At 39.1% G+C, this 14884-nt stretch overlaps 1 protein-coding gene across 1 annotated transcript in view; it reads left to right on the top strand.

Moving 5' to 3' along the window:
- Nucleotides 1–14884, top strand: part of SPTLC1 (serine palmitoyltransferase, long chain base subunit 1) — a 39078-nt gene that overhangs the window by 524 nt on the left and 23670 nt on the right. Inside the window, exons 2-4 of the mRNA XM_010568751.1 lie at nt 7–18; nt 1960–2067; nt 10819–10913. Coding sequence (XP_010567053.1) covers nt 7–18; nt 1960–2067; nt 10819–10913 — 215 coding nt within the window. The remainder of the gene's footprint in view (nt 1–6; nt 19–1959; nt 2068–10818; nt 10914–14884) is intronic.

The following is a 14884-nucleotide window of genomic DNA, read 5'->3' as shown; positions in this document are numbered from 1 at the left end:
GTGCAGGCCTTCTACGAGGTGCGGTCTGGGGCCGCGCGGGCCCGGGGCGCTGTCCCGCCGCCGGGGTTGAGCGGGCGGGTGTGGCGAAGGGCTCCCACCGCTCGCCCCGAGGCGGACGGCCCCCCCGCCCCCCGTGGCTGTCGGAGCTTGGGTGACGGGCGTGAAGTTGCCCCGTCCCTGGGCCGCTGGCTTCGGGTGCGGGGAGCGGGAAGGCAGAGCCGGACCTGCCGCCGGGGCGGGTAACCGGCCAGCCTCGCTGGGTGGCGGCTGGCGGGGCGGTGCGGGGCCCGGCCCGGCCCTGCCCGCCGCGGATCGGGATCCGGCTGCGGATGGGTGCCGCCCGTGCGAGACCGCCCTGGGAGAGCGGTGCGCGGGTGTAGGCGGGCGAAGACTAGGGGCACGCGCGTACGATTTTCCCCGTTTCCGTCGACAAGGCTACGTTTAAGGTGTGTGCCGGGGCATTAGCCCTTGATAAGCGTCACAGTGTTCTTGGAGTGTAAGGTCGGGGTTTGTAACTTAGAAACGTTGTTTGCGAAAGAAGGCACAACTTTTGGACGTTTGTGCTTGCGTTCTCTCCGGGAGGGGATCAGCGTGGCATGCTTGTATCCAGGCTTTGTTTCGTGATATTAAAAAGGATGTCCTGACGGTAGGCGGTGTTCTTGCATCGACAGCCTGTTTCCCTCCCTTCCTTTGGCAAAGGTTGGTAACTTTTTAAGGATTTATGCTAGGGTTTGCCGTACAGATGTAGAAGCGCTTAGCTACTCAGGCTGGTGGCACAGTCTTGTATGCTGAATTCGGAGCAATTGTGGGCACTGAAAAGCACAGGGAAGTAGCTTGTGTGGACTTCTTTTGCTACAACACTGTGTGTTCTTTAGATGTCACGGTGTACGTATGTATTCTTAATAGGTTTGGTGAACTGAAAAGTACTCTGCAACCGATAAATTCATTATTCGTGGTTTGATATGCGGTAGGACTCCTTACTGGTTTTAAAAACTTGTGTTCAAATTCGTTTAGTTTCTGGATGTGTGGTGCGTTCCACTTCCTTTGTTGGGCGGTCAGATCCCGATAGAAAACGTTCATGTGTGGGAGGGAGCTCTTCCGCCGAGTTGAAGAGCGAGTGCACTGGTGTGTGTACACATTGGGTCTTTTAAAAATAGTAGGCATCCACAGTGTAGACAGGAGCCTTTCTGAAACGGAGTAACTAAACCCATCATTAAAACTAGGTGTCAAATGCTGATGCCGTAACTCCACATCTATTTTAAATGAGCTGTGCTGCCAGAGGAGACTGACTTTCCTCCCTCCAAGCACCCAAAGAGGCTGATTTTAACTTGGTTCAACACTCTTTGCTGTATATATTCCTAAATATTGTGTCCACTCAAGAAAGTCAATGACACAGGGACAAAACTGCTTCTGGTGACTGTGTTGGGTTATACCTGCTCAAAGTGCCTGTGAAACTAACAAAAATGGGCTATGAGAACAGGATTAGGTTTCTTTATAAATAATAGTAGCTGTCACTGCTGGTGGACCATAAGCTGTAAGAATGTAGGTTTGAAGTGGGTGTGTATAGATGACACAGACCTTCAAGCTCTCGGGAGGCTTCTGCTTGTTGCAAAAGCTTTCTACCTTCACAGATACTGGTGCAAGCCATACAGCTTACCTGCCTTTACTCGCAATATTCAATTTATGTGCATGTGTGGAACTGAAAACACTTATCAGTTTAGAGTGTGTCTTGTTTATTAACAACAGAATAAATCCATTCAAATGCAAGTTAACAGCTACAAGTAGTAGTTGCAAAGCAATCCACTTTGATATAATTTTTACTGATTTAGAAATACACATCAGCTGATGATCAGCTTTGGTTTTTTTCTGAGCGTACTAGTAGAGACAGAACTGTTGTGTAGTGTTGCACCGATTCAAATAGAATTCTGTGTAGACTTATTTTTGTGCTTTTGTTTTCAGGCTCCTGCTTACCATCTCATTTTGGAAGGAATTCTAATTCTGTGGATAATCAGACTTCTTTTCTCCAAGACATACAAGCTTCAAGAGCGATCTGATCTAACACCTAAGGTATGGTGGAAAAATATTTTTCTTTAGAGAAACAGTTTATAGCTATTGATATATTTGGCTGTTGAACTGCTGCTGCATCACAAATCATGCTGTTTTTTTCTTAGTATTTCAAAGGGTAAGCTTACTTTGGGCTAAGAAACTGCTCGTTGCTTAAACGCTTCAGTTGGTGCTTTTAAAGTAGCTCTGTGTTTGAGAGTCTGAGAAATATAAAAGAACTGACGTGACTGTGACTGCTAAGCTATGAAAAGCTGGCATTAGCTCTACTCAATGGATGGCTTCTTTTTTAAAAATGGAAGCTATACTAAAAGAAAACACCAAACAAAACGAACTGTAAGAATGTAGCAAGTAGGAAAATGATCAGTCCATACATGTGGTATCTGTGTTAAGTGGGTTCCAGAAAACTTTGTAGTTTAGCAGCAGTTTTCTTCTCTTGCAATGTAGTTCTCTCAAATTAAAAAAAAAAAAAAAGGCTGTAATTGTGAAGACTGGAATTTCTCCCTGACTTCTGGCTGGAGGCTATCAGGAATGAGTAGAGTTTGTTTTGGAGGTGTCCCTGGACTAGTTTGTCTGAGATGTGGTCTGTAATTGGGCTTGCTGCGTAATGTCAGTGGATGCCATTGGATATATTCAAGGCATGATTGGATGCACTCTCTGAATGTGAAAATAGTGAGGTGAACAAGGACGCAGGAATTTTTCTCAGTTAAAGATGAACTGTAGCAATGTATTTTAATGAGACAACCAGCTTGTATATGTGAGAGGTTGTTCTGAATGATCTGAAGTCCCGTATAGCAAACAGGCTTAGTTTGCTAGAACTTCAGAGGAATGGTACCCTTTATGAATGGGATAAAACACTGGAATTTGTTCATGGTACTGAGAAAGGTTTGTGAAACATTTATGGGTGTGTCACCTTGTCATTCCCATATATACCAAACACTTGCATGCTTCCTGATCTTATTCTCGCTAAGGATACCTGTTAAGTGTATAGGCTCAGTGAGCGCAGTGTAATGCATCAGTGAACAGGATGCAGGGACTATAGGCAGAAAGCTCTAAATGCGAGCAAATCTGCAGGCAGTGTCCTCTTTTGGGGAGTACTTACTAAATGAGCTTAGAGCATTCTAGGGTACACTTTAGCAGGTATTTATTGGAGGCATTTAACATTGGAGGCAAAAAGTGAGCTGAGTGGGAATCAAGAAATGCCAGTTCAGTTTTGTGCTTGGAAGGGTTTGAATTGATCCTGGGATTTTTTAAGTTTGCTACTTTTGATAAGAATACTGAGGAGGAGTGAACGCAAATGGAAGTCCAGTGTGGTGAAGCGTCGAATGTTCAGATCATCTATGAAGACATGCTGCAGCTTTGAAGTAGCCCCTGATTGTCCATTCAGAAACTATGATAGTTCATTTAGTAGAGTTTTTATGCATCAGATGGTTTTGATCTCTGATATTTTGGAGGATAACTTTTTTCTTTTGAAAGATTCATTCCCTCTGCGGTAGATGGTGGGAAAAGGCTCTTTGCTACTGTTGCATAACTGGTGACCTGAAAAAGCTGAAAACTATCTCTTCCTTACAGACTAAGGATTACACTCAGATATTTCTATGTGCATCTTGAATGTTATCATCCAGTTGCAGGTCACCTCCTTCGTTCACTAACAGACCATTTTGCTGAAGCTGAGGTGTTTAAGAAAGTGCTCAGACAAATCTGGAACAGTGGTATGCGGGGAAGAAAATTGTTCTGTATCTTCTTAACTGGAGGCAATGAGCAATTGGGAGATGGCAGTGTAGCTGGTCTGCTGCATCTCAGTGGAAGCAGGCATTTAGAAGGAGGTCAAAAGGGGGAAAAACATTTAGAAATGGCTCATGCTTAATAACAGTCCTGCTTTTGCAGGATGACAATAGTAAAGTTCACTGGTGGGACAGCAGTAGCAGGCTTTTTGAAGAACAGAAGCACGCAAATACATTATTGCTGTGATACTTACGATGAGATTTATACAAACTTTACTGAGCTTCAGGGGTGGATCCAATGTGAATACTAGCAAAAAGTCCAAGTGATCAAGAATTGCATTGTATAGATACTCGATACATTGATTCACAGTTGCAACGCACAGAAGAAAAAAAAAAAGAGAGTGCTAAGAGCTGTCTTACAGCAAAGGCTTTGACTCGAGATATTGAAGACATCTGCCACTCTAGCTCTTTGTTAGCTGGATCTTGATGGCAAAAAGAATAGTATGGGGGAGTGCTCTTTGGTCTGATGGTATGTTCAGGTTGGCTGACGATGAAGGAGATTTAAGTTAGTCTAATTGGTTTTACCATTGACCCCTGAAGATGGAAGCAGTGTTTTCTATAGGAAGAACTGTATTTGGAAGGGAATGTCTTGTCTACAGATAGCTTATTGAAAGTAAGCATAAATACAACGGTGAAATGGAAGTGTGAATAAGTCTTCTACAGTTGAAGGACTTAAGCAGACTGATACATCAGAGGTGTGGAGTGATTCCATCTCTTTTTCTACAATGTAAGTAATTGCTATGAAAAGAGCTCATTTATTTTGTGTAGGGGAATAGCTGTGGGGGAAAGAAAACCCACCTTAATCTTCACTAAAAATCCACAGATAGTTGACGCTGGTCCATGTTGTGGATTAACCCCAGTAGGCAGCTAAGCACCACACAGCTCCTCGCTCACCTTCTCCACCACCCCCAGTGGGACAGGGAAAGAGGAAACGAAGAGTAAAAGCAAGAATACTTGTAGGTGAAGGTAAAATTGTTTAATAAGCAAAGGAGAAGTGGAAGAAGAGAGAAACAAGACAAGCGATGCAAAGGCAATCGCTCACTACAGCCAGCCAGTTCCAGAGCAAAAGATGGCTAACTTTCCTGAATCCCTTCTTTTCCCTTTTATTGCTGAGTGTGACATTATATGGTATGGGATATCTGTTTGGTTACTTCGGGTCACCTGCCTGGTTGTGTCCCTTCACAACCTCTTGTGCATCCCCCAGTCTATTCACTGTGGGGGCAGAGTGAGATACAGAAGGCCTGAACACTGTGCGAACACCGTCCAGCACGAGCTACAACATTGGTGTGTTATCAACATTGTTTTGGTCACAGATCTCAAACAGAGCGCTATACCAGCTGCTATCAAGAAAGTTAATACCATCCCAGCCAGACGCAGTACAGTCTGTTTCGTACAGTGTGGGATCCCACACAGCCAGGCTTCTGTGTGTGTGTTGAGCTGTGTGTAGTAACGTGCCTGCTGTTCAGCGAGGAGACTGCTGATTTGCCTTCTGATTTGTTCTGGTTTGATTCATGCTGTGATTTCCAGCCTTTACCACACCAGAAGGAAATACTGGGTTGCTCAGGTACAGGCACTGGAGATAGGCTTGCTCAGGTGGTGGAGCTTAGGCTGCCTTTATGTCAGCCACTCATGTAATGATACTTGGAGTTTCTTTGTGAATTATTGTTGGGGATGCTGCCAGAGGAGAGCTGGCTCTGCGTAATAAATATTACAGAAAATACCACTATTGCACAGCCATCAGAATGTGATCTGTCAGGACCAGTCTGTCCTGGGGAACCAGAGGTTGATGATATATTATGCAACGTAGTGCACTTAGGAGTCACACTTCTAAAACACTGAAGAAATCCACCCTGAAGGTGGCTTCTGCGTTTAGTCAAATGTGTAGCAAGAGTACTACGAAATCCAGTGCAGGAATCGTCTTTCAACTGTCTGTCTGTCTGTCATCCTTTAATAACAGTGTTTGTAGGTATTCCTATTGGTTCTGTTCCAAAATAATGAGATCTCCCAAATCATTAACTAAAAAGGTGGAGTACTGCTCTTTGACTGTAAGTTCCTGACAGCTTGGGATTTTGGGGAAGTACAGATAAGTCTGTGGCCAGATAGGGTGCTAGACATATAGATTCTTAGGGGCTTTTCACCCCAAATAAAATCTATAGAAAAGCAGCAAAGTGCCACTAAGGACTGAAGTGTGCTGTGGGAGATTGAATGGCATCATTTAGCTACAAGCCCACTCTCCAGCCTTGCCCTCCAGATTTATGTGTCTTTCACTCTGCAATAAATGATACTGAGCTTTTCTTTCAAAATCTCTGAAGTCCTAGTAGGAGACATGTCTTACCGTTTGTGGATGGGAGGAATAGTTGGGTTTTTTTTTGTTTTAGAATTTTCAGTGCTGTAGTAGCATGGGAACAGTTTTATTAGAGTAATATTAGTCAGGAGACTGGAAAGTTCCTGTCAGAGACAAATGTTTAACGCATGGCTGAGAAATACTGTAGACCACAAGAACGCTTTCTTGCAGGAATAGCATTCAGAGATTGATCAGATGTTGTTCTCCAGGGAAGAGCAGATGAAGTCTGTTCTTGTAAAGGTTTTCAGTCATTTTGAGCCAAGACTACCTATGTAGTTAAAGATTCTCCTAAATATTAGCATAGTTTGAAAGAGAGAAATTTCTAACTGGTATGCCCATTGTTTGTGCCAATTTATGCCATGCTGATATATGATTCTATAAATACTGTGAAATTAAAGACCTGTTATTTGAGGACCAGCAAATAAAAAAATATTATTCATCTTTTGGATATCAACACAGATGTGTGTATGACACTGTTTCAAAACACTAGTGCTAGCTAGGAACCGTCTTCATGAACATAATTGCTACCTTTTCTTAAAAATAAGGGTCAGCAAGGCATCTTCTTAAAAAAATTTGGGTTGGATATGTTTACACACAAGTATTTCTCTTACCCAAGGCATCTAGTGTTTAGAAAGTAAAAACCACAACCAACTAAATACAACCACCCAAACCCATTTTATTTATATATGTGTATGTGTGTATTTAGATAAATATTTTTAAAATATTTATATATATGCACAAATGTATAAGTAGGTGTGTATATTATAATTTATAAATATACCTATAAACATTTTATATCTTATATTTTCATGTGTATTGTATATTAGTCATAAAAATAAAATACATAAATTCTATATTGATATTTATATTTTTAACATTTATGTCTATATAAATTAAAAGGAATTATAAAAGGGAAAGGTGAAGAGCTGAGAGATGAGTTCACTTACGTGACAGCCTGAGAGAGTGGAAATTGAAAGTTTTGAGTTCATTCTTTTCAAGTGGATATTTTCAGTACAGTGAACTGAGGAGAAATAAGCAAATCAACTGTATATTGAGGATGTTAAATTGTGAATTAAAATCTGTTTTCTCTATATGTTTCAAAATTTACATTTTTATTCTTGATACTGGTCTGAAATTTGGTGCCTGTTTAGGAGGTGGAAGATAAGTGCTGTTCTGAATGAGGGGTAACTGTATGAAAGCCTGCTTCTACTCTGTATTTTTGGTCAGAGGGAGATGGTCATGTTTACCCTGAAAAGTCAGCAGGACAGGACAGTGTACTGAGATATTTGGTGAATGGCAGGAGGAAGGGGTATGGACTGTCCCATCTGCATCGCAGATGGCCATTTTAGGTTGAGATTGGTACTCATTTTAATCACCAATATCTCCAATCCCCCACCATAATAAAGGAACTTCTGTGACAGAAGCTTTCGGTAGGCTACTGCCTGTGCTAAGTACATGTGGAAACATAAGACATGAAGATGCAATTGTTTGTTGTTTACGTTCCTGTGCCCATCAAAAAGCAAAATACCTTGTGAGGAGAAGGAGGAGAATGAATGTGAGCTAGAATTAGTGAAATGGTGTTGCTTGAAATGAGGATTAGTCTTCTCATGTAAATTTTATTTTGTGCTAATAAAAAAATCAGGATATCGCCACATCTCATCTGTGGCTTGTCACCTATGCTGTTAGTTTCTGTGCTGCAAACACTTCAAAGGGAAGAATGGAAACTTCTTACAACTTAGTATGAATGGGAGACAGAAGTAGTAATTAGGAATTACTCATTATCTTTATGTTCACAGATCTCAACTGCAATTGTACTATGCTAATTTATTGTAGTTACAGTGTCCTTCTATAAATACTTTTTCCTTTCTGCTAGACTCCACAACAAAAAGATTTTAATTGAATCTGTGTATCAGTTGCTAAGCTGCTTGGTGATATTTTGTACCTTTAGTTCAAAAATATCAGACTTGCACAGCTTTAATTCTGCCCTCTTTGAAGAAGAGGTATGTTATGTTGCCTGCTCTGCCTTTGAACTATGTTGTATAAAAGCTGTTCATATGTTATTTGTGTTCAGGTCTTAAACAGAAGAAACACCATGCTTCCTAAGTCTTTCCCCTTTAGGCATTTGATGTCATCTAATGCTTTTCTTATTTATCCTTCCATAACTGACAGGCTGCACCACTTCTCACCTGATTTATTCTGCTTTCTAATTAAAACAAAAAACAACGACCAAACCCAAAAAACCCCTGACCCTGTGCTCTAAAATGAAAACAAGACTGTTGATGCAAGCTATACTGTACATAAGGGATTTGGGGCCTTTCAACACCAACTGTTGTAGGAGCAGAGTGAAAGCTGCAGGAGCATGCATCCTGCTTTCTGATTTTCAGAAGTTTTTTTTGAACTCTTGTGAAAAGGTGTAAGATACTACTGGGCAACTGTAATTCCAGATATGGTTTCCCAGTAGCATCAGCCAGTCTAGGTTAGAACTAGTTTGTTGTAGGATCTAGTTTAGCTATACATCCATCCTGCTTTTGCTGAGTTAGTTTTCATCTGGATCATTTTTCTGGACAAGGTTATTGTCTGGTTGCCTATGCCAACACAAGCAACAGGAGTGTATTTGTGACTGGGAGAGGACTGTGCTGTAGCCACTGCTGGCTTGCAGTGCTGTGGGTCAGCACACTTAGTGTTAATTTATGTCTTTGATACTTTTTTTTCAAATAGTGGTATGGTATAGAGATGCGCACTGGTACTGGTTCTGAGATGAGGATGGAATTGCCACTCTCTGTCTCGGATCAATGGAGCTCAGCATACAGGGATATGGTTGTGGTTCCACTCTGAGATTAACCTGAATTTGGCTACTACTTTTCCACCATTTTGGTACTGTGTTGGATGTTAACCTTTATGGGGTGTATCATCTGGTAATCTTCTCCCATAGGGTTCTTGAGGTATTTGCTGAGTCATGTCAAACATGATGTTTGATAATAGAATGCAGTAATGAGTAGTAGTCAATAGTAATATTATTGTTCTATTCTCTGGTGCTCAGTTATCTGTTTGGATTTTTTTAATTGAAGTATTCAAATCTGCTATTTGACATGCCATGAGTGGCTCTAGTACAGGGTAAATTAATAAGCCCCCCTACTTTAATGCTTTCCTTAATATGTGAAACAGCATTTCAATGCATACACAACTGCATGCAAGGCTCCAGCTGGGGTCTGTCCTATGGTGGCTAAAGAAACTAAGCACGTTTTCTAACATAAGTGTAGCCACTTCAAAATATTGAATATATTCAATTCTGTTGCACATATGAATGGCATTTTATTTCCTTTAAAATATATGCCCCGTGGGTTAAATTTCAGTAAGAAATCTAACATGAGAAAGTTAAATAAAAAGGTGTTTAAAGTACATCTGCAATATATTAGAAACAGAAGTGACTATGCTTACATAAAAAGGATCTTTTCTGAATTACACGGCTATTGAAATTTCCATTTGTGTTTTGAGATAGACCTTTGTGGAACTCCTGGGATATTAATTAGTACTCTGGAAATACCTAGAAACAAAGTTATTCATTAGCTTAGTAAAAGAAAAATGATGAAAATGCAGGAGGCATATGTTGCATGTAGTTTTTCCTTTTGATTGTTTCATATTTTCATTTGCTTTTGTACTTTGAAGGCTTTGAAAAGTGTATTTGGAAAAAATAAAATTGGGAAAAGATATTGCTGTGGTGTTTTCAAAAATCGATTGCAGAATTTATACTTTGGTATTGAAATAAGTAGCCTTAAATATTCTGCTGCTTTTTGAAATAATAGAGAAATAAAAACACATTGTAATCATACTATTCAAAGTTAGTGTGTTAAATATGTTATTAGGTGTATCTTGCTGTACTATTAAATAATCCTCTGGGAAAGTTCTGCTTTTGTGATATGAAGGATGATTTTGGTGATTTGCCTGAATGGTTGCTAATTGATGTGGATCTAGTCTAATGCACCTGTTATGCTGGTCCACTGCATGTCCTTTGGAAAATGATCTGAGGTTCTCCCAAATAGTTTAAAGCACTTTGAAAAAGAATATGCATTCAGTATTCCTCCATGGTTAGGTGGGAGATACATGGTTTAGTAGTTGTTACCATTTCTTGAGCATTTGGCAGGTTTTCTCCATTGTGCCCTGCTCACATATGTGTTACTTTCAGAAGTATTTTAATGCCCCAGTTGTTTAAACAGCGCTGTTGAAGACTTGAGAATATAAAGTGGAGCAATTGATATTCAATTATTATGTAATTTGTATTCAATTACATAAACTGTAGAGGAGGACTTGCAGAATTAATAGATTGAATGAAACAGTATTGACTAAAATTTGGTACGGACACCAAGTTAGTATCTCTTCTCTTGATTACTATATCATGAGATCTTTAATGCACAGGCACAACTGGTTATCTTTCTTTACATCTCTTCCTCTCTGAAAAATTTAGAGCCCCTCAATTGAACATACTGAGGTAATGCCAATTCTGAGTGTCTCAGAAAGGTGACTTACGTTAGCATACATAATTTCTCATACAGCTATTACCAACTGTTTATTAGCACATAATCTTTTTTAATGGAAATCCTTTTTGAGCAGTGTTTCTTTTCTCCTGCCTAGGAAAAAGAAGAGTTGATTGAAGAATGGCAGCCAGAGCCTCTTGTACCTCCTGTTCCAAAAGATCACCCAGCTCTCAACTACAACATTGTTTCAGGGTAAATGTAATGAAAATAAATTATGTTTTTTATTTCAACTCAAAACATGGACATCAAGTATTTTAAGTGTATTTCTTACTAAGCATTTCCATATCCTTAAAACCTTTTGTAAATGAATTGCATTTTTAGGTAGCATGACTGAATTTGCCACTGAAGAGATGGTCTTGTTTTTGCAACAATATCAAGACTATCTTATTAAGAGCATCTTTCTTACGTTAAACGTTGTTATTAATTTTTTTTTTTTAATATTGGGGGTGGAGGGAGAGACAGTTCATCTTTGCCTTCATTGTAGCTCTGTACTGTTTGATAGTAATTTGTTTTATTTTTTTATATACATCGACTTAGACCTCCAAAGGTGATTACCAACTTCTGTGTAAGGGTTGGGGGGAAACTGTCATCACAAATCACTTCAAAATAAACTGATTTTATGGCTAGCCACTTGGCATTTCATGAAAAGTTGTTGCTCTTTGGACAACTAGAAGTGGAGATGCTTGATGGCAAAGTTGTTTTGTGAGGAAATTATGGCTCAACATTACTTTCTTATGTGTTACGAGGCTTTTAAAATGAGTGCTGACTTAGGCAAGAGTCACAGTATTTCAGAAATTGCTTTGAAATTTCTTTCAGAAGCTTCAGATTTGTTCATTTCAGTAACTTTTACAATATAAGCATTCTTAATATCCTTCTAGTGACACTAATACTTTAAAATAATTTAGTGACAGAGCACAATTATTTGCTTTCATAAGGAGCTCCATTTTGATGGTTCTGCCACCATGGAAAAGTCTGCCTTAGAAAAGGGGTGCCTATTTTAATCAACTGTGATGTTGATTAACATTCTTCTGTTACTGTTCAGAATTTTGAAACAAGCACTACTGTGGACTTAAAGGAAGTGTTGGATGTTTCAAAAAAATCTGAACAAATATATCTTTTAGATTGATTCAAAAAATGTTTAAATTATTTAGAGCTTTCCAGTGCTTACAGCTAGGGAATGTATTGTGACAGAATGTTAATGTGTTGTGGCTATTAAACTTCACAGTGGCTATGGGGAAAACTTGGCATTTGTCTTCCCAACTAACTACCTTCCCGTAAGTTGCTCAACAGCTATGAGATTGTAACTTGGGGTATAAAAAAACACGTTGCAGAATTAATACAGAAATGAAAGTGTCTGCATCCTAATTCCAGTTCAAGAGCATTTCTATCCACTTTTTAATTAGTATTTTAGGGGGACCCTATTGGTACTAATGAAGTAGTCTTCTTTCAGTGATTTTCATGTGTTAATGTCTACCATAAATGGTGATTTACATAAATCTTAATTATCTTGGTATGTGGTGGTTGAATATTGCATATTTGCAGTAATGTGTAGATAGGGTTTATATAGGCTCATAACCACTTAGGAAGTATTAAATATTTCAGTAAAAATTTTCACTCACTGTGTGGGGGAGGCAGACTTCCTCCTTCCTCAATATGCAAGGCAGTTTGTGCCTTACGTTAGCATGCTCCTTTCTGCTGAACATTTGCATAATCCCAGTAACATTGCCAAAGGATAAGCAAAGCCAATAATGCAGAGACTTGTCCATACAAAGGAAGTGACCAATCTTGAATCAGCAGTGAAGAAGTTGCCCGTGATGGCTCAGTCACAGTCCAGAAATTAGTTAGTTCTTGTGGTAGCCTTTCTGTGAACTAATCTATGCAAGATAGCTTAGTTGTACAATATCTCATTCAGAAAATGTAAACCTATTTCCTAAAACAATATGTCTACAAAATTCTCATGCTGATTCTCATTTTGCTTTAAAATAAAAAGGCACTAATGATCTGGCTTTTAACTCTATCATCTTCTGTGATATTTCAATAAATGCAGCACTTAAGAGATAAGTGAGAGGTCCAAGTACAGATGGAGTGCTTTCAGTCCCTAAAAGACACAATTCTGAAGGACTTGCAAGTTCTTTGAATATGGCTTGACATTCTATTTTTATTTACAGTTTCAGCTGGATTACTCAGTATCTCATAACTGTTGTCCCTAACCATAATACCTAACAAACTGTGTTATACTAGGGGAAGGGAGATACATGAAACTGTAAAGAAATAAATGTTTCACTGTTTTCCTTTTGCAAAGACTTGTTTTTGACATTGCAAAGAAGGTTTTATGGTACTGTTAGCATCTGTGTTTTGGATATAATTGTTCACTGGAATAAAGTTTTCCATGAGGGTTTTCTGCCTAACCATGAGTCTTCCTTTAGAAGTCTGGGTAAAATCCTGATAGCAAAGTGTGGCCATGTTTTCATGAGGGCTGTAATTTTGTTAGGGGCAAGTTGTTGGTGAACATAATTGTATTTTCTAGGTTTGAGAAGTGGAGCCGTGGGGGCAAATTGCTGTAAATTTACCAGGTTTGATAGTATGCTGGGAATATACTGAATCATGTGTTAGTGCCAAAACATATAGGTCTGCTCTTGTGAATATCTGCGAACCTAAGTAGTTGTTTCAGTTAATAGGACTTCCAACATTTGGTACAGCTCATTGATGAGCAAGACAGGGGAACAGATCCAGGTATGGCAGTGATTGCCCCAAGACAGTTTGCAGCACATTTGTATAATGCTAGTACGATGCAGAAGATGCACTGCAGTAATGCAGGACTGCTCCTTTGTGGGGTCTGGTTCAGCTTGTGTCAGTGTAATGTCATGAAATGACAGTGATGAAGATGCATGACACATGCACTGTGTTAGTAGAAAGCTTTCAAAAGCTGTTTTGTAAGCTTTGCAATTGCTTGGTTGAAGCAACATGTGCTTAATTTTTATTTACAGATATAAACCAAAATCAAGCAGTTTTTTAAATGAGGTTCAGGCAGTTCAGTGTTTTCCTTAACTTGTAGTGAATAGCTTGGACTTAAAGTTTATTTGCTTTGCACACCTATTGTACCCATTGAAATATTGTCAGCAACCAGATTTTTAGCAGCTGTCCACGGGCATTTGACATTTGAGCAGCCCTGTTTAATTTTGATTGTGAAAATTGCTCAGTGCTAGTTTCCACATGGGAAAAGCTTGTTGAAACTATTGTGTTTGAGGAATAGTGTAGGATCTCAACTCTAATATTTGACAATGCATACAGAAATGGGCAGACATAAGGTTTTGTATTTGGCTTAGCTTTGAGACTTCTCAACACCCTGAGTGATTAACTGAAACGTTTGATTTTGTAGTATTGAAGTGTATAACTGCCAGAACAGGATTGCTTTTAGAATACAGCACACAGATGCAATGCTTGTGTTTAAAGCATTAATAGCTATTTTTATCTTCAGTTTTTTAATAACTTTATCTAAATCATAATTTTTTAGGGCAGAAAATTTCTCTGCCCTTTGCTTCATGTATATTGTGCTCTTGTTGCTTTGTTAATATTGGGTGTTTTCACACTTTCTGTGTTTCCTGACTACATGAGTTATTCAAACTGTTATGGACTAAACAGAATTGGAAACTTGAGATGACAGATAATACAATACTTTTTTGTCTGTTTACAGCTAGTACCTATGTTTTGGGAGCCCTGTTCAGTACAAGATTGGTATTGTGGGTTTGCTTTATGACAAAAACATTGGTTTTAAATTCATTTTTATCGCAGAACTAAGTAGCAGTGAAATTTCCTTTTTATTTATAGTATTCCTGATTTCAGACAGACATCACTTTGCTTTTAAAGGAGAAGCTTGATTAATCTTTTCAGGAGTCACCTTTGTGTGAATTAAGTTTTCAACAAGGAATCATTAAACTAAATATCTCAGGAAGGTATTTACAGTTTCTTTGGTAAACTGGAGGAATACAGTTTTTGCTGAGTATGGTAGTGTATTTGTGATTTTACACTGAACTTAAATATTGATTGGCAGCTGCAAAAGAAGTGGAAGGAAGGAATCTTGAAAAAGCTTTTTACTATTGAGAAACAAAACTCCTGTACTGTTTGACTGTTTATGAAAATGGCAACTGTTCATTCATAACAAT

Source organism: Haliaeetus leucocephalus, unplaced genomic scaffold, assembly GCF_000737465.1.
Source record: "Haliaeetus leucocephalus isolate CR32 unplaced genomic scaffold, Haliaeetus_leucocephalus-4.0 Scaffold251, whole genome shotgun sequence".
NCBI lineage: Eukaryota > Metazoa > Chordata > Aves > Accipitriformes > Accipitridae > Haliaeetus > Haliaeetus leucocephalus.
The sequence above is the reverse complement of the archived record's forward strand: the minus strand, read 5'-3'. Positions and strand labels throughout refer to the sequence as shown.